We start from the raw sequence: 24,118 nt of genomic DNA on the forward strand, positions 1-24,118 counted from the left end.
CACTACTTGTCAGGAAGCAGATGGATAATCATTATGAGCCCTTCTATCAAAGACCTCTGATGCACCCTCAGGCACTTCTCCTGGTTTACATTAATGATAACTCCAGCACAGGAAACACACTCCCACCTTTTTTTTCCTGCATTTGGGTCATCACAGCACAAAAACCCTGTATGTGTGTGTGTTTGCACACATCCACATAGAGCTGCACTTGTGAAATTATTGCTGCTTAGTTCCTTTGTTCAAGTCACAAGGAAAACTTTGTGACCTTCAAATTATTGCCAAAAATAAGTAAAGGGACTTATCAAAAGTACAATAACCAATTGTTAACATAGATTAGTGAAAATATTTTTAATTATACAACCACAGTGGAGTAGAAGACAAAGAACTTCTAATTTTCTATCCTCAGAACCATCAGATAGGTTCTGGTGAGTAGAACACCAGTTGCCTGTAGAAACAAAGTGGAGAAAGCTTCCAAAAATATGTGTTACAACTCCTATAAACTAGAAGATGACAGTAAGGACAAAAAAGGAAATTATTGTGAACAGACTGCCTGCGGCCACACGACAGCTAAATACAACAGCTTTATCCAACTCAAGCATCTTCCCATGAATGAAAAGAGTAAAAAATACTCCAAAAAGCAAGCCACATTCCTTATTTGACAACGGGGTATAGCCTTACTTTAAATTATACCAAAAGTACTGTTTAATGAACACTGATGATCACAGAACAATAGAAATCTACAGCTCAATTTGAAATCTCCAATGTCTAGACACAAAAGGTCACAAATGGACAACACTGAGCATGCTCTGACTGACTAACGTTGATTTGATCTTTAAATGTGACTTTTCATTGTTTAGGCAGGTTTGAAAAGACATTAGAAAATCTGATTTAATGCATTTTTGAACACATTTTTCTTAGCTGTATCACAGTCACACAGTCAGTTTCTGCAGGCATATTGAATGGCGTGAATGATAGAGTCTGTTAAGATCTGAAGAGATAAGCCTTAATAACACTCATATTTTATAGTCTTTCCTTCTCAAGGACATCCAAACAAATACATATAGCATTACTGGAAGGAAGTCACATGTATCTTTCACAGTTTTCCATTTTCTTCCCTCAGTTGCTTACAGATGAGGTATGCACAGGTTGTACCATTTCTCCTGAACCGACCCCATGCATGCTTCTTTCAAGGCTAAGAAAAGATCAAATCTAGGCAAAACCAAATTATTTAACTATGTTTCTGCTCTTTATGTACGCATCATACTCAATATTCAATAAAAAGCAGAGGGATTTAACTGAATAAATTCTTGGTTAAAAAAAAATAAAGCAATGCTTATTTTGCTAAATTATCCGATCATTTTGTCAAATGTTATCTTTATGTTTGATTTTGACTAGACAGTAACAAAAATCTTACTACTTGCACAATTGTATATGGCCTTCTTAGACAAACAGTGGGGTTTTTTTCCATTAACCCTCTTCAATTTCTTTCTGTTATTTGTTCAGCACTGATGGCCTTGAATTCATCTGCATTATTTTGTTCAAACCACCTCCATCCCACTTATCAACTGTTTTTCTTTCAACAAAATGAAGAGAACAGTGTTGTCAGGACTATCTGGGAGCATACCCAAGTAGTTCATTGACTGAAACAGATCAGAACCTCAAGGTATGAAGGAAAGCACCAAAAACTTAGCTTTGAAAATGGACTGGTTCAAAAGCACATTTGTTAAAAATTAGCACAACATACTCCTTCAGTAACTGATATTTTCTTTTAAAAATAAGAGTATCAAGTTTCACCTCCAATTAGCTATGACCAGTCATTGGCCTTGCATTTGAATTTTGCACGGGAATATTTTCAAAAATCAGACAGAGAGTGACACATCAAACTTCCATTGCTGAAGGGACTAGAAGCATACGTAGGTGCCTCAAAACACCAGAGAAAATAGGTATTTCTAAGTATATAAATACTTTTTTAAAACGCATAATCATTAACTTTAAAATGCATAATCATGTACTTGAAAATGTGGCTGGGGTAAGGTCTTCTTATCATTTGAATAAAAAATCCCAACTTTGTTAGTGTAGCATACATGAAAACTGTAAACATTGCTGAACAGTAGAAATCAGATAAGTAAAGAGGTTACAAGTTAAATTCCCTAGGGCTCAGTCCTGATATTGGTCATTTAGTGGCCCAATAAGAAACAAGAATGATGCATTTTAATATTCAAATACATGCTGAAAAGTTATTAAAAGTTCTCTATGACATTTTTAAGCTTTTATTTAAATATTTGCTATTAAAATGCATAAAATGTGAACATACATATTCCCATTAATATATAAAATCTAAAACCACTGTGATTAAGCATTTTAAAAGAAAATTAATTCTGCTCTTTTAGAGTACTCTGCGTCATTCTAATTTTCCTAAAGTACCTTTTTACTCAAATTCTTAACAAATAAGTATAATGAAACTTCTTTTAAAGATTTTTCTGCCTTGTAGGATAAATGTTCCAAACATCAGTGAGATTATTGCTTTAGAAAATAGTTTTCTCTTACAGAATATGTAAACTTTATGTTTGCTGCTGTTATTTGCATATATTTCTAAATAGTACTACATATTTCTACATGTTTCTGATTGTGTTACAGCTTTTGGTCAGTAAAATAAGTTATTTTACTATTGAACTGCAGTAACCAGTGAGTATACCATTTTTAACTTTAAAAAAAAAATCAAAACCAAAAAGCACCATCACTTAAATATCTTTATGATGTTGAATTTGTTTTATAGTACATGCCTTTATATTGTTAAGGTAAATAATAAGTGAACAACAAATGGAAGTGCAAAAAAAGGTAGTGTAACTTTAAAAGATAATTGGGGAAAAATTATTTTAAAATTTAAAAGTAATTAGCATTACTTTGCTAATGGTAACCAGCACAGGTGGTTTGACTTGAAGAGTGTTGCATTCAACATCTCTATGGACCTGATCATGCAACTTAGGAAGGACACTCCATCACCAGTTCATCGAGGCAATGACTGTACCTAGGATAAACTGGCAAATACCCAGGAACTTTAACACAATTTCTTTTTAGCACGAGACGAATCTAAGCCACTCTTTTTCCAAACAGCATGCTACAGCTTACAGCTTTGATTCTTATTTCACTCCGTATTAACGTAAGTCACTGAGCAGAACAAAGAGGATAATCAGACCTCAGGCATACAGCAAGTTATCTTAGTCCAATGTTTGATCCATAAATTGTTGTTTTGAATCACTGCATAAGAAACTTTACATCATTTCCTCTCATCCGTGGCGTAAATATAAAAGCACGCCATCATAAGTCAACTTTGCACTAAACTCTTGAGGACTGTACATCTCTGACAATCTCAATACTTGGTACTGACTGATGATTGAGCACCCACACTATAAAAATATAGGTAGAAATAGAAGAATTAATTGGTTTCCAAGTAAGTAGAAGAACTGGCTTCATCAAAGTTTTGCAATCGGAACAGTTGGGGCAAGACTGAAAATATTTGCTTACATGCTTTAAAAAGTGAAAGTCAAATTTTACCATTGTGAACTGTGAGACTCAGATTTTCTTATAAATGTTTCATGCTTACTAGTGTAATTATTTTAATTATGGACTCTTTGGTAAATCATGTCCTAATTGTGCAACTTCTAAATAACAGCATAAATGTGAGTTGATTGATATAGCTGACATATGTTTAGCTCTTGAGCTGATTGAAATAGCTTGTATATATTTAGCTCCCAGGGAAGGACAAAAGCCCAAATGGATGGCAAGTTCAATAAACTAATCTTTAATAAATTTACCCGGATTATTACCTAATCATGTATATGCTTTGTTTTTAAGAAAAGTTTTTTACATTCAGTATCAATTGCCTTAGGACAAAAACATTTTAAAGTAATAGATATTTCTGTATTCAGAGTAATGTAACAATTTAAAATACTGTACTGGACATACATAAGGAACTGTGTATGAAGATGGCACATTTTTTCAGAGTGAAATATTTCTACACCTTTTGAAGAAACTTGATAAGCTTTATTCAATAAATTTCTGTAAAGTAATCAGTTAAATATATGTGTTCACAAACAAGTCCTCATTTACAGGACTAACTATGATTATCTATTGTGAAAACAAGCACCACCCACTTGCTGGCAAGTGTTTAGCAGAATGAGTGAGCAGCCTCTGATTCAGCATTTTTGTATTTTCGTGTCAGGAAGAAACTGATGACCCATTGATATATCATCATCACAATAAATTTCCATCTGAAAAAAATTCAATATGTTGCGATAGACACCAAAGCCTGGGGAGAAAACAAAAAACCCCACTTTGACTTGCCCATGTTGCTGATTCCATGAGAGACATGGTTCATCTGGCCTAACTTAAGCCATCTTAGAGTTATCCAGCTTAAGTCAACCTTGTCTAATCCTTCTGCCTCTTTCACTCCCCAAATGCTGCAGAGGAGCCCTAAGGCATGGCTTAGGCTAGGAGTTTAGTTTCAAGACAGAAATGAGGACTTCCAGAATTTTTTACTTTTTCCATGGATTTTTCCAGAAAGTTAGAAAAACAAAGACTTTCTAAGAAGGATGAGAAAAAAAACCAAATATATTCAAATATACATTCCTTTTTCATATAAGAAATCACTTTCCATTTCACTATTTCAAAATAAATAAGGAAAAAGACAAAGTACGAGGAAAGGATCAAATACAGGATCAAGGTACAGAAATTTTAAAAAACCCCAACCAAACAAATATTTTTTCTCTCAAAATTATTCTGCCCATCAATGAAACCACATTTTTCCATTTGTCTGTAAATATATGACCCTAACCTTTTGCTATACATAATGAAATCAGATAGTATATTTTTGAAATTAGTAAACGGAGACATAAAGTAAAACATAATGATAAAAGAAAAGAAGAGGGGGGAAAAAAGTAATCATAATTTGAATTTAACAACAGTTCCTGACAGCAAAATAGGAAAGTTCTCCCTGGACTGTTCTTCTGTCAGTTATGAAGCCTTGTACAAGAATTAATGATTCCAACAATGAAGGGTTTCATGACAGAAGACTGACAGACACTTTCAACACTCCTAGTTCAATTGACCTCAAATCCAAATCACGGGGGTTTTTTGGAAAAAAAAAATAGGTTTTAAAGAGTCTGTGAGAGGAAATAATAATACAATAAAACAGACATTCAGTTAACGTGCATTAATGTATCTTCTCCAAAAATTATAGTCTCTAAAACCCATAAATGAATTTTCCTTCCAGTGCACAGATAACAAAGTTTACTGTGAACTAAGAACAAACTTTGTGATCTAAACTCTGCAGTGTGGCTGTGCTTTAAACTACTCCTACTGTAGCCTCCACTCACAGTACCAGCAGGGAACCTCCTTTTCTACACCCCAGGCAGAAACCCCTGGAAGTGGAAACACTTGAAAAAATTTGTTACCTAAAAATGTGTATTTCATTTCAAAGCAACCTACCATACACATTCCAAGATGAGTTACTGTGTTTCAATATCATTTTGGACTAGAAGAATAGTATTCAAGGAAATTTGAATCATGACTGATCCAAGTCACCTGCAAATTTTGATGCAAGCATAGTTCTGCAGCAATGCAAGAAGACCATTCTTGACTTGAGCATTTGCACCCATTTTTCACTTCTAAATTTTGCCTAAAGGAAAAAAAGCATGGTGGTTTTAATTCATTAAGAAGTACTTTTTAATGAAATTTAGATTATGCTTTAGAGTTTGCTAAGTGTTTTACATAGCTCTACTATAACACCTGCTTTATCCAAATCTGGCTGAGCCCCACTATTGGAATAATGATCATCACTTATTTGTTCTGTATTCTTTGCATTAGTGAGAGCTCTGGCTGTTTAAGTTGAAGGTGCCCAACACTATTGTTTTATAACAAAGGAACTGAAGTATTCGGGGGGAAATGGGGCGAGAGTGAGGAGAAGAAAGGGGGGAACACAGCATGGATGGCATAAGACATGCACAAAATTATAAGTATTAATATAACAGTGATCTTTGATTCTCCATATTCCAGTTCAGATGTGACAGCATAATGACATTATGCCATAATGTTATCATGCTGTTTAATCTAATCTTCCAACATACATTACAGCATAACACTATAAAAAGCTTATTCAGGAAAAATAATTTGCCTTGCAGATTGGGGAGTATGGAAATAAGACCCCCTCTATTTTCTCTTTTGCATTATTGACATACCTTCTAGTAATTGTTCCTCTGAAAGAGATTAAAGAGGATGAAGGTTAAAACTCAGAAACAGACAAGGTAAATATATTAAGTAGAGTACAAAGATCTGCTTTATTTACAATGACTACAAAATGTTTGGTTTGCCTTTTTCCCTAAATTGAGGGGATTTTCTCTGGTATACATAAATAAATGGGGAAAAAACCTCTAAATCTAAACTAATAAAACTAAACTCTAATATTTGAGATTAGAAAAATCTCCTTTTCTCTAGTTTCTTTTATCTCTGGTGGCAGAAACTATTTATTTCAGCAACCACATTTAAACTGGAGGCATTACTTGAACATTGCATCTCTTCAAAGGACAAGTAGCAGTCAGTAAGAAGCAAGTTATCAGTAAGAATAAGCAGCCAGTAAGAATTCAAGCTATCAGCAATTGTGTGAAAATCACTTTATGAGACTATTGGTGTTCCAAACACTGGGTGAAAAGATCTGGGGATATTCCAGAAAGCCCACATGGATGAAAGCTTTCTTAACCTACATTAAATCTTGATAATGCAATAATGAGTATTTTAAAAGGATAAGTCTAATTCCCCTATCTAGTGCAATAAAGACTGTATACAGCTAATCAGCTTTGCCCTTTCAATTAAATTCGTCCAGGACGTTCTATGTAGTCAGCACCCTGAATGAGTCATTAAAATTCTCGTTCTGTAAGAGTTGTGTGCAGTGCACCGTTGTTTCTAAATTCCATTAAATCCAAACGGTCTTTATCGCCCCATGACCACTGTGACTTCAATCAGCCAATTTAATTACCTTACAAAATTGTCAGCAGAAGCAGCAAAGAAAAACAGGAAGGGTTGTGACGTTATCAAATTGAAATCTTCCTCTGTGCTGTTTAATCTAGACCAGTCAATAACAATGCTTCTCACCTCCTTGCTGCCTTCCCGAGGCTCTTAACCTTACTCTTCTTTCAAAGATTCCTGTTGTTGTTTGTAAGACTGATTTTGAACTCATCTTCGTGAGGACGTTAACAGATATTGAAAGATTCTTCTCCTTGGCAGTAAATTTTTCATTGGCTCTGAATGCTGGACTTGCCAAGACACAGACCCCGAGGGCTGCCATGAGAGTTTGGCTCGCAGATTTTCATCACACTCTTGATCTGAAGGCAGACTGCCTTCCCCACTCAAACAAGATAAGTACAATTTCTTGTTTCTCTCAAATAGAGGCGAAAACCTTACCTTCTCCCACTAAAAGGATGTCAATGCAAAATCCAAAGGAAAGAAAGTACATCTCCAGGAGGTTTAATGCAACTTAAGAAAACTCCATTCGATTACCCAGCAGGTATTTTTCATTTGACCTCTTGTCTCACACATCTGCACAGAGCTAGCTCCCACTGCTGTGCCATGACTTCACTGGCTTGAACTGCTACAATTTTAAAATGGTCTCCTGAATCCCAGAACCATGTGTTTTGACACCCAGTGTCACCTCCACAGGCAGTGGATGCAATGATCCAGCCTCTTCACTGGTTTTACCACACTCAAGCTCATAAAAACAATTATATGGAGATAAACTCAATCTGGTTGAGACAAAAGAGCTCAGCTAAGAAGTGCCATGTCAGATGAAACCCATGCTAAATCTTCACAGAGGAAGAGTCAAACGTCTAGCAATTTCCCTCTGGGGGTTCCCACAAAGAAATTGAAAAATGAGGGGGATTTTTTCTAAATCACAAAGAGTACATTATTTTATAATGCTTGATTTGCTATGATTATTATTTTATGTAGGGCAACAGGAAAGTGCTGGCCTTCATGAGGACTTGGCGTAGCATTAAAAAAAAAAATAGTCACTAGTAAGAAATGCTACTGGTGAAAGTTCAAAACTCTTCCTTTTTCCTTTGAAAAGTTTTTCCTATCTCTCTAGTCTTTCTTTTGCTTTTAAGCTGGAAGAAGCCACATGCACGCACACACCCTTCCTTTGTAGCTCATTGTGACACAAAACATTCAGCTCCCTCTCTCATCTGCTTCAAGTCAGGCAACTCCAAAGCACCAAAAAGTCAAAACTACAGGTATGTGCCACTACTTGTCTTTACCCTTCTTGAATGTCCTGAAGAAAATAAAGCATCACACAAAGTGGGTTAAAACTTATCAGGTAAGTGAGCACCCTGCAGTGTAGGTCTTTAGTCTTTCACCACATTTCCAGGAATAATGAGAGCAAATACAGTGGACAAACCTCTTTCACCTCCCCGTCACAGGTCTCTCTTCACACCTTTGCTGTAGGAAAGAGGAGCTGCTCACAGCAGTAGAGACAAGGCCGGATAGGAGCAGTTTAAATAAAAAGGGCATTTTAGAGCGCTCCAGGCTTCAAAGTGCTGACAACCCAGCTCCATATAGTGGTAGTAGGTGGGGAAAAAATGGGGTTTAAATAGCCCAGGCTCTTACTGCCTTGGGCAAGACAAGGGGTGGGTTTCTGAAAACACAGGTGAGCAATTACAGGTGTTTGACAGCTCTTAATGGGCTTGCTAATTCAGCATTTCGGGGACAAGGTATTGAGATGCCTTTAGGGGGTAAAGGCAGACCGAGAGAAGAGGCCCAATGTACTCTGCCCCACGTCGTGGCCAGAGGGGCCGATCGGCTGGGCTCTGGATCCGCCGAGCTCCCCGGAATTTCTTGGGAGCCGCTGCCGTGGGTCTGAGTATACACAGGAGCAGTGAATCGGAAAGCTGCGAAATGTGATCCCCGATAACGTAAAAGATGTGCCGGCGGTCACGTACTTTGGCTTTTGTTCGGTGCCAAGTGATAAGGAAAAGGTTTCCATCACACTTAGCTGAGCGGAGAGAAAAATACTGGCTGCTGCTTTTCTCCCTCCTCAAGGTGGGACTCATCCTTTTATCCGCATCAATGATTTAGGGCTGGTCCCACCTGACACCCTCGAGTGCCGTAGAGACAAATCTCACCTCCAGCACTCCCTGGGCTCGCTTGTGGGAAGCTGTTCAGAAAGGGCAAGGGAGGGAGCTTGGTGGCACGGCCCATGGAGCAACGTGGCACTCAGGAAGGGCGCCTGGTGTGATGCCCAGCGCCGGCAGCAGCAACAGGCAGGTGTCCAGATGCCTTACAAGCGTCGCTGGGGAGGGAGCGGTGCCGTGGCACCAGCCTCTCTCCGTGTTTGCTCCATAAGGTACAGACAGAAACAACCTCCCGAATCTGACAAATAGCCCAGGCCGTCCGGCTTCCCTGTGCGGTTGCTGCAAGGTAGCTTGAGAGAGAGAGGGAGGGAGAGAAAGGACATGCCGGCTAGTCCCAACAATGAGAGGAGCCGTGGGAAGGACAATGCGAATCCATGGTGGCTAATTTGCACAGGAGGAATGAGGGGGCTGCAGCTCTGGCAGGCTTCAAGCTCTCCCCTGTTGCCATAGCGCTGCTGGCTGAGGAAGGAGAGCGGGGGCTGGCAGGCTGCCTTCTGGAGGGAATCTCCTCAGCTCCCCCTTCTCCTCGGTTAGGGCTCCACGGCATCCCGTCCTCCTGGCCGCAAGGACATCCCAAAGGGACTGATAGCACGGGAACCCAGAGGGGGCGGTGGGGAATTCCTCCTCAGAAATAACCAAAGCTTTTCCGCAGCTCAGTCCCTGCTCCCTCCCTCCACCCTGCTATGCCCTACGCAGAGACAGAGATGTCAGCCTTTGGAGAAGGCGTGGAAGTTCTCCCGTGGTCACAGACAGAGTGAGTTAGCCTGGACTAAGCTAAATCCAGACTCCTTTAAAACTGAGATGTGCAACAGGCCCGGATAAGCAAAGCAAAAGTCTTCCTGCTCTTTTCAAGTCTAACATTCTCCACAAAAAAATAAACTTATCAACTTCTCCCTACCTACTTTTAATGTTCAGTGATGGTTTGGCGACAATTCTTTTCAAAGACTGCTACAAACAGCTGAGTGAGCGCAACTCGTTGGCCAGCTGTGTGACCAGGAGGCAGCTGGGAAGGGAGGTTAGCCCAGTAAAACATCCACACACACCACCATGTCACTGGGCAGCAGAGACGCGCTGCATCACCTTTCAGCCGCCCGGTTATTTATTGCTCTAACGGGGTTATTTATTGCCAGAGCGCTGCTCTGCAGGGCTGTCCCCAGGCTACACCGGACTGACACTTCAGAGGGAATGCCGCTCTAAAGAAGGAAAGTCCACCTCTCGCCAGTGCCGTGACCAGGAGGATGTTTGTTTACACTGCTGTACCTGAAAGTAACTCGGGCTCCTAGGGACAGACCCATGGAAAGACAGACAGCCGGCCAGTGCCATGTTACAGGCATCCTAGCACTAAACTCACGGCGATGATTATGGATCAGACTGATTGCAAAATAGACCCCACAGTGATATACGTGCCCGTTTAGCCATGTCCAAAGAAACAGGCATTCCTGAGGACGGTTGCTAAGAGCAACGTGCCATAAGCACCACCTTTAGACCAGATGGAAGCAGGAAAAAAAGTGCTGCCAGGAATTCAGAGATTGGTAACAGCCTGGTGACTTTTTAATCATTACTCACCTTCCCCTCCATATAAAACTGTGTGCGGGGGTGCTGAATTAAATTAAAATAGATACAAACCAAGGCATTATTCCCAGGCAAAGGCAAGAGATTTATGTGCCCCAAAGAAATGGATGCAGCGGCTGCCTCAGTTTATCGCGGACAGGGGGAATGCGGGAGATCTGCTCTTGCTCCGGCCACCCGCGCTGTCGGCAGGCACAGAGGATGCTGCTTGTATGGGGGAGCAATTTTCAGCCTGTCCCTTGCTGGCCGCCCCCCGCCGAGGCTCACCCGCTGTACCCGGGCGACCAGGACGATGCTGATGCGGGGCTCCCATCGTATCTCGCCCCGGACTAACACCGAAGGACATCCCCGGCAGCACAGACCCCTTCGGATCTGCTTTCCGAACTTTCCGTCCTGCTCTTCCTCCCTGCAAAACTTCTGTAGGGGATGCAGCGGCTGGAATTTGTCCCTTGCTTGCTTAGACACACGAACATGCGCCCTTGCACAGGCAGAGCTCCTAAGGTCAGTGCCCTGGTCCAGCTGGGATGGCCTTTAAACTGTAAACCCTCTCTACTCTTGAAATGCCATTCTGATCTGCTTGCCTTTTTTTTTTTTTTTTTTTTTTCCCGGGAGCGGGAGGAACTCCTACAACTTTCCTCCCATAGAAAAGCTGTGCTTTCGAAAGGTATCGCAAAAGCTCTTCCCGGAGCACCGCTCAAGACATAAATCATCTCTTCTCTAACCCTAAACGCCACTCAAATGTCAAGCAAACAGACAGATACTTCAAAGGAAATCAGCCCAGAGGTCTCAAATCACAGCGTTACGCCCGCACGGGATCGGCTCGGGGGGATCAGAGACGGGCTGCCGAAACTCAACAACTACTTGACAGGTTTTCAACTGATCAATCACCGTATTAGCCATGCTTTCCCCTACCAGGGAAACAACAAAGCAAAACAATGGAAACAATTACGAGGAAGCCACACAAGCTGCGCAGAGCCTTAGGCAACCACGTTCGCCACTCTTTTTTCTATTGTTATTATAATTATCATCACCATCGTGCCGTTACTACGGCTACAATGAGCAGCAGCGACAGAAAAAAAAAAAAAATCACACAGCAATTCATCCCTCCGGATGCAAAATAAAGAGGGACTTTGCTGCCCGACTCCGGCAGCATGTCCCAGCTCTCCCCCAGCATCCCCTTCTGAGTCAATCCTACGCACATCGCATTCAAGCTTAAACACACAATGAAAAAGTGTCGGGAAATCTTACCAAATCTTAATACATGTGTGGTTCCTTGAGAATATCCAATCCACAGTAAGCAAAGAAGGAGTCTAATGGTGCATCTGAAGACTGAATTAGTTACAATACGGGAAATAATCTTCATGATGTTTCTATGCACACACGCGCTGCCTTACTTCCCCCTTCTAAGCCGTCAGGTTTCCCGGTAGGGTGAGAATGAGGATACGCAAACTGTCGGCCCTCAGACACGATCACGGCATGGTCACAGAGAGAGCAGAGAGTCTACGCTTCCCAAACCCATTAGCAATCCCTGCATGTTCTTCATTCACTGCGCCAAGGAGCAACCTTCAACTGCAAGGAATGGTGGGACATCCATGTTAGTCGGGGGAGAATCCTTGAGAAATCCAAACACACACAGCGTCCAGCCGAGTAAACCTGGGAGGCGAGAAAGGAGGAAAATCAATAGGTAATCCAGCTCGAGAGATCGCTGAGGTACCGCCACATAGCGAGCGCCCGCGTTTCACTGGCGGAGCCTTTGCCGTGCTCCCGTTCTACTGCACTGCTGCACAGCTTCTGACGCGAAGCCAAGATTAAGTGAGAGAAATTGAGATAGCTCTTCTCTGCTTAAGGCTGCCTGCCAGACAGCCTTCCCAATTTCTATTATGCAACCGATCTGATCGCACAGCTTTGTCGGAAGGGAAAAAAAAACCAAACCCAGCTCGGTTATATTTACATGCTTCTTATTGTTATCAGTTATTCAGTTGTTCTGAACAATGGCTAAAGGGGCGGGGGGGGGGTGTGCTGCTGGAAGGGAGAAGGGAATCTGTTGTGTGACAATCAATTCCTGTATTTCAATAGCTGACTGCTTGGGTCGAGATCACTTAGCTTTGGAGTTGAGAAAGAGAAGGCTGACAACAAAGTCATGCAGGTTATCACAGTAACGTTCAGGTTTGGGGGGGAAAAATTACAATCATTAACTGTTACTCATTTTAGTGCATGATGCAGGATAAATGCTGTGGCTTGTGTACTGACTGTCCCTAGGAACTTGCTCCGGACTCAGTGATAACGGAGCACCAGGCTGCTTTTGCAAGGTAACAGGAATCGGCAGCGCTGGAACAACCTTGTTGAATGCATAGACCTGTTTCACTAAACTTGCTTGAAATTGCAGTGTTGCTTAAAAGACAGTAACTAGGGGAATTACTAGTTTGCGGTTTTCACTTTATTCTGCCACTCTCATTTTGCACTCTGCTTTCTTTTCACTCCAGTATTGTGGAAATGTTGCTGTTCCTCCCTATACTATGATCTACGTAGTTTGTCATTTTGCTATCCTCAGTGAGAACAACAGCATTTCCCAATTTGATAATGGGATACTGAGTTCATATCTGTGGAAATGCAGCCACAGATTTTTGGATTTTGACCAGATGTTCCAAAGATAAACCCATTCTGTGGACTACTTTAGATTTTCCTTGGAAATGCAATTAGTTGTGTGTCTGCATCCACTGAAATACATTAAACCAGGATTGTCAGACTTTGCAATCTAAGTCAGGATTTGCTGAACCTGCTTGAGCTTTACTACAAACACTGAAGAATAATTCCTATATTTCTCATCAGGAAAATGAATTAAATTTTTCCTACATTCCTCCTACAGACATCTTTTATCTCCTTTATCTCCCTCCTTTGCTTTTCATTAATAAAGAAAATATCACTAGGAGCCTTTCCCCACAGATACATACAGAAGAACATAGAATAAACCTGACTTTACAGACGTAAATACCAATGATGCCAAGCTAATGAGAACACTCTGTGAAATGTATCAGAAGCAGAGCATGGCAGAGGTGAGTTACAGTTTATTCTTAATTAACATTCGTGTGTTGTAGACCTGTAAATAAGTAACAGCAGCATCAGAATTATGACTTGTAGTGTTTGTGCTCTATACCTCTAGAAGTGTTAGCAATTCTAAGTAACTTTTTATCATTTTGCCTTACTGATTTCCTCTGCACACTTTTACTTAAAATACTGTAAAATGCTGATGAAAAGAAATGTACAGTCTGCGAGAGGATTATTAAACATCATTGATTTTTTTTTTCCTTAAGATGGAGGCATAACTGCAGTGTCAAAAATAAGTATCATGAATGGCTAGTTCTGCAGTCTAGCAGAGAATTCAATCAGACGATTTGACTATTGGAGCACTTTAAAGAGAACACCTAGTGTTAAAAGCAAGGATATCTAGCGACTCCTTCAGTTCACACTTAGAATATCTCCCAGTAAAAATGCAGAGAGCTGCTTTTTCTTCTATTTACTATTTCATTTATTCTCTTCTACTGGTTTCTATTTTTTCATAATCCAAGGAGAAATAAAACCAACCCACGTGAACACTGTGAAAGTTCATTGCCTCTCTCCCTGGTGTTGCTGAAATAAAGGATGTGATTTAGATACGGTTTCAGTGCTCAGGTGCAGCTTGCAGTCTAACGGGATTTTTTTTATTTTTTAAATTTTGTTTTGGTGAGAAGTTTTGAAAATACAATATTCGTCGTCAGGTTCAGCACATTAAACAATACATGAACTGTGGACAAAGCGACTCGTGTTACCAGTTTGATTCTCTAAGCTCTCTTATAAAAAAACAATACAGCTACCTGTAATCTCAGCCCAACAGGGCACCTAACTCACGGAGGCGTTTAGAACTGGAATCATAAAACAACTTGTGGTTAATTCATTCCTGTTACTATTAAACACTCAGCAGCCCACGCTGCAGCCCCTGGTCTGACGCCTGAGGCTCGCACCGAGTTTCCTTCCCCCCGTCAGCACCGCGGACAGCGCCCGGAGCGGCCCCAGCGCCCCTTCAGCACCGCGGACAGCGCTCCGGCCGCCCCCCGCTTCAGGGGCCAAAACGCCGGGGGGGTTTCACCCTCTCCACTCATCCCACAGCGAGGAAAGGAAATTAAAATCTGTTATCGGCTTCTTTAGAGATATGTATTATGCCCTCTATTATATTAGCTAGGCAGCTATTTTATGGTATTTTATGGGTTCAGAAGAAGCACCGATGTCCTCCTTATCTACTATCAGACATCACCTAATGCTCTGTATTAACATTCCTCCTCCTTCTTTCAAACCCTAGCTCCCACCTTGAAAAAAAAAAAATCGTAGTTAGCCCAGAAATATTTTCTCAAGAATACAAGTCCCTTATATAAAAAAAATCAAATCTTACAAGATATCAGATGTTTAGAGCTCACTAAATTTTTGGTGACTGAAGATCACTTATAGACTATATAACTGACTAAAGCCTCAGTCTTCCCCACCCTAGACTCCTTTTCTGTTATTTAGACTTTAACTCCACTTCTTCTTCATGAAAAAGAAAATAATACCTTTTTGCATCCTCCAGACTGATTTAAACGTGAAAACAGGTAAATAGTCTTAGTGCCTTCAATATTTCTTTCCCTGTGAGATGTACAATTCAAAGTCTGGAAATCCCTAATAAAATGTCATGGTAGATAAGCTGGTCTTCTGTTTTGAGATCTTGTCACCACTGTTACACAGCTCTTTTCATATTAAAGTCTGTATGAAACTGCCCTCTCCACTTCATTGATCATCAGCTGGGAAATCTACAATTCCTTGGATATATGTTTTGATTTGTTTGGTCATCTACTGTAGACGTGGTGGTAACACATCTCCAATACACTAGGACATCTTTAATACACAGGGCTCTGTTCAAGTGTAGCTGATATGAAAAATAGTAATCCAGCTATAGACAGGGGAAGAAGGAGAGACAGTCTGAGGCCTTACATCTTTTCTGGGTAATAAAAACCTACTGCAGTTTTAGCTGTGTGTCAAGTATAAATGGTGTACATTATGTACATAATGTTTCATTTGGAAAGGGGAGATATGTGATTCTGATTACCTTACTATATCAGGAGCTTTTCCCATCAGATCTAATTTTTATGTGCTGTTATCATTATAAAAGTTAACCCAGTTCCAGCTAGCTGCCACCTACTGGGATGTATAGTTTTATCATATTACTTTAAAAAGGAATGGGCTTTTATTTTCAGGTCATAGCTATGCCTCTAAGAACAGATAGTGAGGTTTTTATATCACGTAATCTACTATTTTGACCTCTCACAACAACAGCTGCTATAAATTTAATGTATGTACAACATATGGTCCCCCAAATGTTTCTCGGACATTTTTTACCAAATCCTTGCAAACGTTTCGGATTCACATGCCACCACAGTCCTCCTGCTGTTGCAATCTGGTGTGAGGAGAGCCACAGCTTACTGCAACACCTGACCAGCATCTCTAGATCTCTAGAATCAAGTATTGCAGCTTTGCTGACAAAGCAGTAACACCCTTCTAAAACGTTTGCCAAAGTACTCAAATGAATGTTGATATTATCATTTAAAACAAATTGCGGCCCACTGGCACTTCACTCCCACCAGCTATAAAAAAAGCCCCGTAGGTCCTTCTCTGTTTGTTATTATCTCAGTCCAAATTTACAACCAAGTTTCTGCTGTGCCAAAGATTAATGACATTTTAAGATGGTAATTAATTTTTAGCTAGTGGAAAGACTTGTATTCTAATTAATGAAGTGAGTGTGCAATAGACTTTCTTGTTCCGGCACTTTTGAGTATCACAGCAATGCACTTTCCTAGCAAGTTTTAAGCAGCAAAAACAAATACTTCTGACATGATCTACAGATCAGCCTTTGGTCCCTTCAGCTTCCTTTGGGGTTTGGGAAGCTGTGCAAAATTTTTGGAGGAAAATGATGATGCTTTATCCTTTTCCTGCTGTATTGCCCCAAAAGTTTCTAAGGAGAATGGGAAGAGAGGTTTCCATTACAATCTATTCATTCCTTCTCAGTGCACGCAAGGCTCTTGCTATCATGCCTGCACTCCGTAGGCAGGAATGTCTCTTGCTTTCCAGAGAGTGTCAGCGCCCTGGCTACTTTAGCGATGGATGCTCCCCCAAAGAATGCTGATTTTGTTCAGAAATAAATGACATTTATTTAGGGCTGCCGATAAGCCGAAAGGGGGACTGTCAGCGCCGTACGGTGGGGCCGGGTAGGGGCAGGGGGAGACCTTACGGAAATACAGACTGCTGTCCACCCACAACTCTAGCGAAGTTAGAGCCCGGTTCTCACCTCCGCTCCCCCACGAGAGCGGGGGGCACATCCTCACTGCAGCCCGCTCGGCCCCCCTGAGCCCGGCTCGGGAGCACCGCTCCGGCTGCGGGAGGGAGCCCCGGGAGAGGGGCATCGCGGGGCTGCGCTGCCCTGGCCTCTTGCTCCCCCTTCCCACAGCTCCACTTTCAGCGTGGGGACAGCCGCGGCTCTGACGATGAGGAGCAGCGATGGAAGGAAGACAGGAAGCCGACAGGTCTGCTTTCCCCACAGCGAGGGACAGACCCGGGCGGCAACAGCGCTCGGGTCGGCCGGCTCAGCGCCCGCCTTTGCCCCGAGACAGCTGGCCGAGAGCCATCGTGGTGTGCAGCCCTCGGCACGACGCGGCCACGGAGCATCCCCCGCCACCCCCGGCCCCCCCGCAGCCCCTCGCAGGCATGCAACCCCTCCGGCCGCGGCGGCCAGCCGGAGACCCGGGACATCCTACCTTGAGTTGCGGGAGGGGAATCGGGGAGGGAGAGGAAGGCGGAGGCGGGGGAGGAAGGGCGGCGGCAGGACGCCGGGGACAGCCCGGGCTGCGGTGCAGCCGGCGTCCGGGCACCACTGACGGCGGCGGCAAGCGGGGAGGGAGGGAAGGAGGGAGCGAGGGAGGAGGGAGAGCGAGAAGGAGGGAGGGAAGAAGGGAGGGATGGAGGGAAGGGAGGAAGGAGGGAGATCCGCCTCTCTTCGGGAGCGCTGCACAGCGCCCTTTAAAGGAGCAGAAACCGCTTTCTCTGCGGCCGCCGCTGCCGGCTCCCCGCACGGCCAAGTGTCGCCGGTGCCCGCCGGCCAGCGCTGGGCGCAGGGATTTCCCCCCGCGCCGTCTCCCCAAGAGCCCGAACTCGCCTGGCAGCGAGTATTCTCGGCATTAACAGTCCAAGCTCCCAACTGGGGTCCCCGAGCCCCTTTTGTGAATGCGGAGAAAGTGGGAGCTGGATCCTGCCGCCTGTGAAACAGCTTCAGAGACCCCGGCCCGTCCCCATTCTTCCCCCTGGATGCGGGGGTGAGTGGAGTGCTCCTATCTCAGACTGCGGGGGTGCTCGAAAAAGCTTGGGCTGGTTCCCGACTTGTTGTCATGCTGAAACCCGCTTGTCCCCACTCCTTCCTTGAACTAGCGGGTACTGAGCTCGGGCACTTCCCCGGGCTGGAAGAGGATTCAGGGAGTGGGTGACCACATCTGCCCCAGCAGCCCCCCTCCCTCGGCCCCCGACTCGCTCCTAAGCGTCAACTCCGCGGGAGGGGGCTCTGGTAAAAGGACCGAGGCCTCCCTGGTGAATTGGGCTGGGAATTGTGTCGTCCGCCCCGCCTTGCGGGAGTGCCAATGATTTCCTCCCTCGCCCAGCCGCACTCGCCCCCGCAGCGCCACAGGCGTCTCTTCGCCTCTTGTGAGCTTCTCCCGATTTTGTTTCGTGACTCGGACATGCCTTGAAGAGCTGCAGGATTTCCCCTGCGCCTCCCCCTCCACAGTGCAGCCTTCTCGAGGTCTGACCTCCAGGCAGATGTGATGAGCAATTTGACAGGAAAATCCCTGACTCCTCGCCTTTCCCTCACGGAAAATTCTAGTTCCCGTATCCGCCGGGGGAGCGCAGCCCGTACCCTACAAAGGATGTTCAGGCGTTGCCCCGCTTCATCTGCCCAAGAGACAAACCGGCTATCAGAGGCTGGAGGGGAGGGCTCAAAAAGCGCTGAAGAGATGGGGTTGGAGCGGGTGGGGGTGGGTGACTGAAAAGCTCCTATAATTAAATAAACAGCAGAGTTGTTGTGCGAAGTAAATAAATAGTCAATGATCCCATTGTGGAGACGAGCGCAGGCGGCACAGATTGCGACGGGCTCGCAGCGATTGGGCTCCGGCCGCTGTGACTTGCAGCTTAATAGGTCCCACAGCACATCCCTTAATTACTTGCAGCACACTTCCATGGCCGACAAAAAACTCATTAGTCAGTTCATTTGCCCGAAGCGGTAATGGAGATAACTCTTGTTAAAAGCAAACGCGGTGCTAAAGCAAAGCGCTCCATGCCACCCAGAGCGGCGAGGGGAGCTGGGCAGGAGCTTCTCCAGGACTCCAGGATTCTGCGGGTCGCGGGTGGAAAACTGAGAGGAAGAACGTCGTGGAAAGCAGAGCTCTGTGCGATCCTGCAGGAGGGAAAGGAGTGGCGGGGATCGCCACAGGAGTAACCAAGTCATCTCCACGGTCTCCGGGGAAGGCAAGGCAGGTTAACGCTGCAAGACCAGCCACAGGGTGGGAAGTGTATGAGGTCGGATGAGCAAACGCTTGTGCAAACACTGATTCGGTGATTTCGTCCCTTTTTGTTTTATCACTGACTGCTTTTGCATTGCTACTTACTATCCAGAGTTTTTTGACCAGAGAACAAACAGAGAACAAGTCAAACATAAAAAATACATGAGTCAAAGCTGTCACTCTAGGATGACAGAAAGGAGGGCAGGGGAAGAAAAGGGGTATGGTTCTGACATTGTGGATGGATTGTGTAATACCCTCATGTATTCACTTCAACTCAACTACACTGATGTAGAGCCTTTTCCCTTGTTGCCTGGGTTACATTTCTGTCCAGACATTAAATTCTCAATGCTTTCCTCAGCCAACAACAGTTTACGAAGAATTAAGTCCTCTCTGACAAGAAAGAGGTTCCCAGTGCCATCAGTGCTGTTGTCATTATCTATTGTTATCTACTATTCAGGGTATTTAGGGACTTTGCATATGTCTCGTTAGTACTCAAATGAGGGATATTGGAGCAGGAATGTTGGATGAACAAGCCTAAGATCACGCTGCAAGTCAGGGACATAATGGGAAGACAGCCTGTGATTGTAATTTCTCAAGTGTTGACTATTGCAAAACTCCTTCATTTCAATACTGACAGAACTTCTCATGTTTCTTCCCAGTTACACTGAAGGAACTTTGAACTTTATCAGCATCGACCACTAGAAAGAAACAGGAAAGTACAGACTCAGTTTGTCAGTATCCAAAATGAGATGCACCAGAAAATTTGCTACACAAGGTCCTGGACTCTAACAAGAAAAAACAAAGCAAAACAACACAAAAACAACAGCAAACAACCAAAACAAAACCAAACAAAAAAGACAATAAACAAACAAAATCTCACAACCACCCCAAGCCAGCCCCCAAACTTCTTTACTTGCTTGCTTATTTTATTGTTGACTATTTTAATTGCAATTTATAAATTTGTCAAATAAGAATATACATGTCAACTTTACATCATCCATTTAAAAAAATTTTTATAAAAGCCAATAAGAACTTACCCCATTAAAAGTAAGCACATCTGCAAAGATCTTTGTGAGGATGGTTTTTGAGTTTGTTTGGTTTTCTCAGTATTATTTTTTAATCCTTTTAAATGAAATTATCTGTGTTTATTATATTCCCATTAGATGCATTTACACCTCAGAGTTAGGAGTAATGTAAACTTGTAGCCTAATTCCTTTAAGCCTTCCAAAATTAAGTTACCAAAGGATGACAGATTCCTCCTTCCCCCACAGAAATCTATCACTAGTACCCAGTAAATCTGAATATTTAATACTTTTTTCTTTCCTGCTTTGTCCTTCCATTAGGTCAGCTATGATAACACACACACTGACAGAATTTAAGATCTTTCAAAAGAGTTTCCATCAAATATTTTTTATAATGTCAGATCTACAAAGACCCCCAACCAACAGAAACAACTATATTTTAGGGATTCTGGATGCTGTGGCTTAGCAACCCTAAACAGATTCTGTCCAATTTAATGACCCAAATCTGAGTACTGACATTTGTTCAAGATGTGTGGTTCACAGCTTGTGCCCTGCCACAGAAAACAGTGAAGAAAACCTTTGGGATTTCAGATTGCAGACAACTGAGTTCTATCTGCCAGCCATTGTTTTAATTTTTTTTTTACCCTCTTGCAGTTGTGAACAATATTGTGTGGCCTTTCAGGAAATCTGTCTCCTCCTGCTATGACAAAGATTTTTGGTACATCTCATGGGCAAAGAAAGAATTATCCTCCCAAATGTTGCCTTTTCACATCTTTTAATAATGACCTTGTATACTCATATTCTTGGTGAAGCTGGTTGCATGTATCAAGCCATGTCCCTTCAAACAGAAGAATGAGTCAAAGCAGGATGGAATAAAAACAAAAAATCTCTCTAAAAGAAACAAATCCCTTTTCTTGTATCATCCACTTGAGGGAGACAGTGAGCCATAGGTTATATCCATACGTCAGTTTGATGGATCACATACAAAATTGATGAGGAATTTGTACCTCATCAATAACCTGTGTTATTCATGTGTTATTGCTAATTTTAAAAGTACCAACCTGTGTGACATAGCAGGCATGATGTTTCTCATATTGCTGCATCAATCTGTACATCAGACAGTTTTCTTCTCTTTTCTTCTTGCCTAGCAAGATGGAATCATCCAATGACTTTTGCTGATAGCAACTTCCAAACTCTTTCAAGATGATATCCCATAACTCTAGAATTAATATCTTGCATTCAGACTACCTTACCTTATTCAAGACTTACATTTGACTCACTTTTTGATTTAAGAGATATACAAAGCGTATTACATTACTAAGAGGGCTAAAATAGACACTACCAGAAGCCATAAAAGAATAAAGCTTAACCTGTGTCTGAATGCCTTTGGACATACATACATGGCTAGGAAGTTTTATTTTATTTGGTGCCAGTCATGATGCATTGTACAATATTCTCCAACAGATATTTAGCCCTCCCGGGAAGACTTTCATGGCTTAGCTGTTGTTATTGTTAGAAAATATTCTGATGTTTGCCTCAAACAGCCTTATGGCAATTGATAATCATCACTCCTACCTGCAGACAACATAAAGACAAGTTTTTATTCCTCTCTCTAAAAGTGTCTTCTGAACAACAGAATAAATATTATGCAGGAAGCTAAATGTCACTCCTTTCTTAAAGAAGGCCAAAGGAGGACACAGGGAGCTCCAGACTAGTCAGCTTCATCTCAGTTCCTGCAAAAGTGATAGAGCACCTAATCCTGAAAACCATTTCCAGGCACATGTAGGACAGGAGGAGTCAGCATAGATTCACCTAGGGAAAGCCAAGTTTGACCAAATTGACAAACTTTTAAAATTAGGTGACCAGTTTGGTGGATGAGGGGAGAGCACTGGATATTGCCTACTGCACTGTTTCCTACAGGATTCTCATAAAGAAGTTGATGCATGGGCCAGATGAGCAGTGGGTGAGGCAGGTGGAAAACTGGCTCAAGGACCAGGCCCAGAGGATGATAGTCAGTAGCATGAAGTCCAGTGGGAGGCCAGTAAATAGCAATGTACACCAGTGGTCATTACTCTGTCCATATAATTCCACATCTTCATTAATAATGTGGATGATGGAGCTGAGTGCACCTTCATCCAGTTTGCCAATGACTCCAAACTGGGAGGAGCAGCTGATACACCAGAGGACTGTGCTGCCATCCAGGAGGATGCTGACAGGCTGGAGGAGTGGCCTGACAGGAATCACATGAAGCTCAACAAAGGCTCTGCACCTAAGAATGAACAACCCTCAATTTGCAGTTGATTAGCTGCAATGCTGCTCTGCAGGAAAAGCCCTGGGATCCTGGTGTGTAAGAAATGGTGGACACGAAGTTAAAATTGAGCTAACAATGTACCATTGTGGAAAAGGCTGATGGCATCCTGGGCTGGATTAAGAGAAGTGCTGATAGCATGTTGAGGGAGGTAATTCTTACCCTCTAGTTAGCACTGGTGAGACCACACCCGACATAATGTGTCCAGTTCTGGGCTCCCAAGTACATGGACAAACTGGGAAACGTCTGACAAAAGGAGATGATGAAGGGACTGAAGGCTCTGCCACATGAAGAAGGGCTGGAGAAGATGTCACAAGGAGGAACTTATAAATGTATGTAAACATCTGAAGGGAGGGTGCAGAGAAAGTGGATCTAAGCTCTATTCAGTGGTGCCCAGGGACAAGATCAGAGACAAAAGCCACCAACTGAAACACAAGATGTTCACTCTGAACATCAGCAAACACTTTTTTTACCATGGGCATAAGCAAACATCAGCACAGGTTGTCCAGTGAGTGAATGGAGTCTCCCACCTGGAAGGTATCCACCTCTCTAGATATGGTCCCAGGCAAAGAGCTGCAGGTGGGCTTGCTTGATTAGGGAGAGGCTTGGACTAGAAGCCCTTCAGAGGTCCCTTCCAGTCTCAACCATTCTTTTTGATTTTCTTGTATCTCTCCCGGTCCACTCTATTCTGGATGATTTCTAAGTATCTCAAAACTTCTTTTGCCAGTGCTTCTATTTGGTCAATATCACTGTCTTACAGGGAGCAGAACTGTAAAGAGTACAGCAAATACTACAAAAGTGGTAGGTGGAAGGAAAGAATACTATTACTGTTTTCAGGCTCCCGTCTTGTTCAGAAATCCCAATATGATCTCTTTTGCAATAGCATGGTATTGTAGTTTCACATTTGCTGTGTCACAATGGTATCTATGTCCTTTTCTGCTACCCCTGATTAGCTGCTTCCTCATTTGCACTTGCTGAACTACTCATTTACTCCCAAATGTAGAAAATTGTGCTTGTATAATATCATTCTTATCTTTTTTCCAAAACACTACTTCAATTTATTGAGACACATTTTAAATTCTAGGCCTAACCAGAAACATTTCTTCAGTTGCTCCAATAAAGCCTTCATCAAACATTTAAATGAGGCACCCAAGTCATTAATATTTGCAATAGTAAATATACAATAGCAACATAGCAGGTCATAAAAAATTCTAGAGAAGTCTTTTTTTTTTCTTCTCTCCTTGAGGTTCAACAGCATACCAATAAAACCGTTTTGCACCAACTTCTACGTTCCATTTTGCTTACGCAAGTGTCATGTCTTGTTCAGGTTTATTCTTAGAAACACTGTAGTCTTGTTTATGAATACTAATATATTTTATCAAGCGTCTTATCCTTGTGCTTTGTTCTTTGAGCCCAATAGAATTTCCTCTCCCCTAC

At 42.6% G+C, this 24,118-nt stretch overlaps 1 protein-coding gene across 3 annotated transcripts in view; it reads right to left on the reverse strand.

Annotated features, from left to right (window-relative positions):
- The window catches only part of GRIK2 (glutamate ionotropic receptor kainate type subunit 2), a 370,464-nt gene extending 352,782 nt beyond the window's left edge, over nt 1-17,682 (reverse strand). For all 3 annotated transcript variants that reach the window (XM_064707223.1, XM_064707224.1, XM_064707225.1), the window contains exons 1-2: nt 17,561-17,682; nt 11,994-12,398 (exon numbers count right to left, since the gene is read on the reverse strand). In XM_064707223.1, coding sequence (XP_064563293.1) covers nt 11,994-12,108 — 115 coding nt within the window. In that variant the 5' untranslated portion in view covers nt 12,109-12,398; nt 17,561-17,682. The remainder of the gene's footprint in view (nt 1-11,993; nt 12,399-17,560) is intronic.
- Nucleotides 17,683-24,118: the final 6,436 nt, after the last annotated feature.

Source organism: Zonotrichia leucophrys, chromosome 3 (assembly GCF_028769735.1).
Source record: "Zonotrichia leucophrys gambelii isolate GWCS_2022_RI chromosome 3, RI_Zleu_2.0, whole genome shotgun sequence".
NCBI lineage: Eukaryota > Metazoa > Chordata > Aves > Passeriformes > Passerellidae > Zonotrichia > Zonotrichia leucophrys.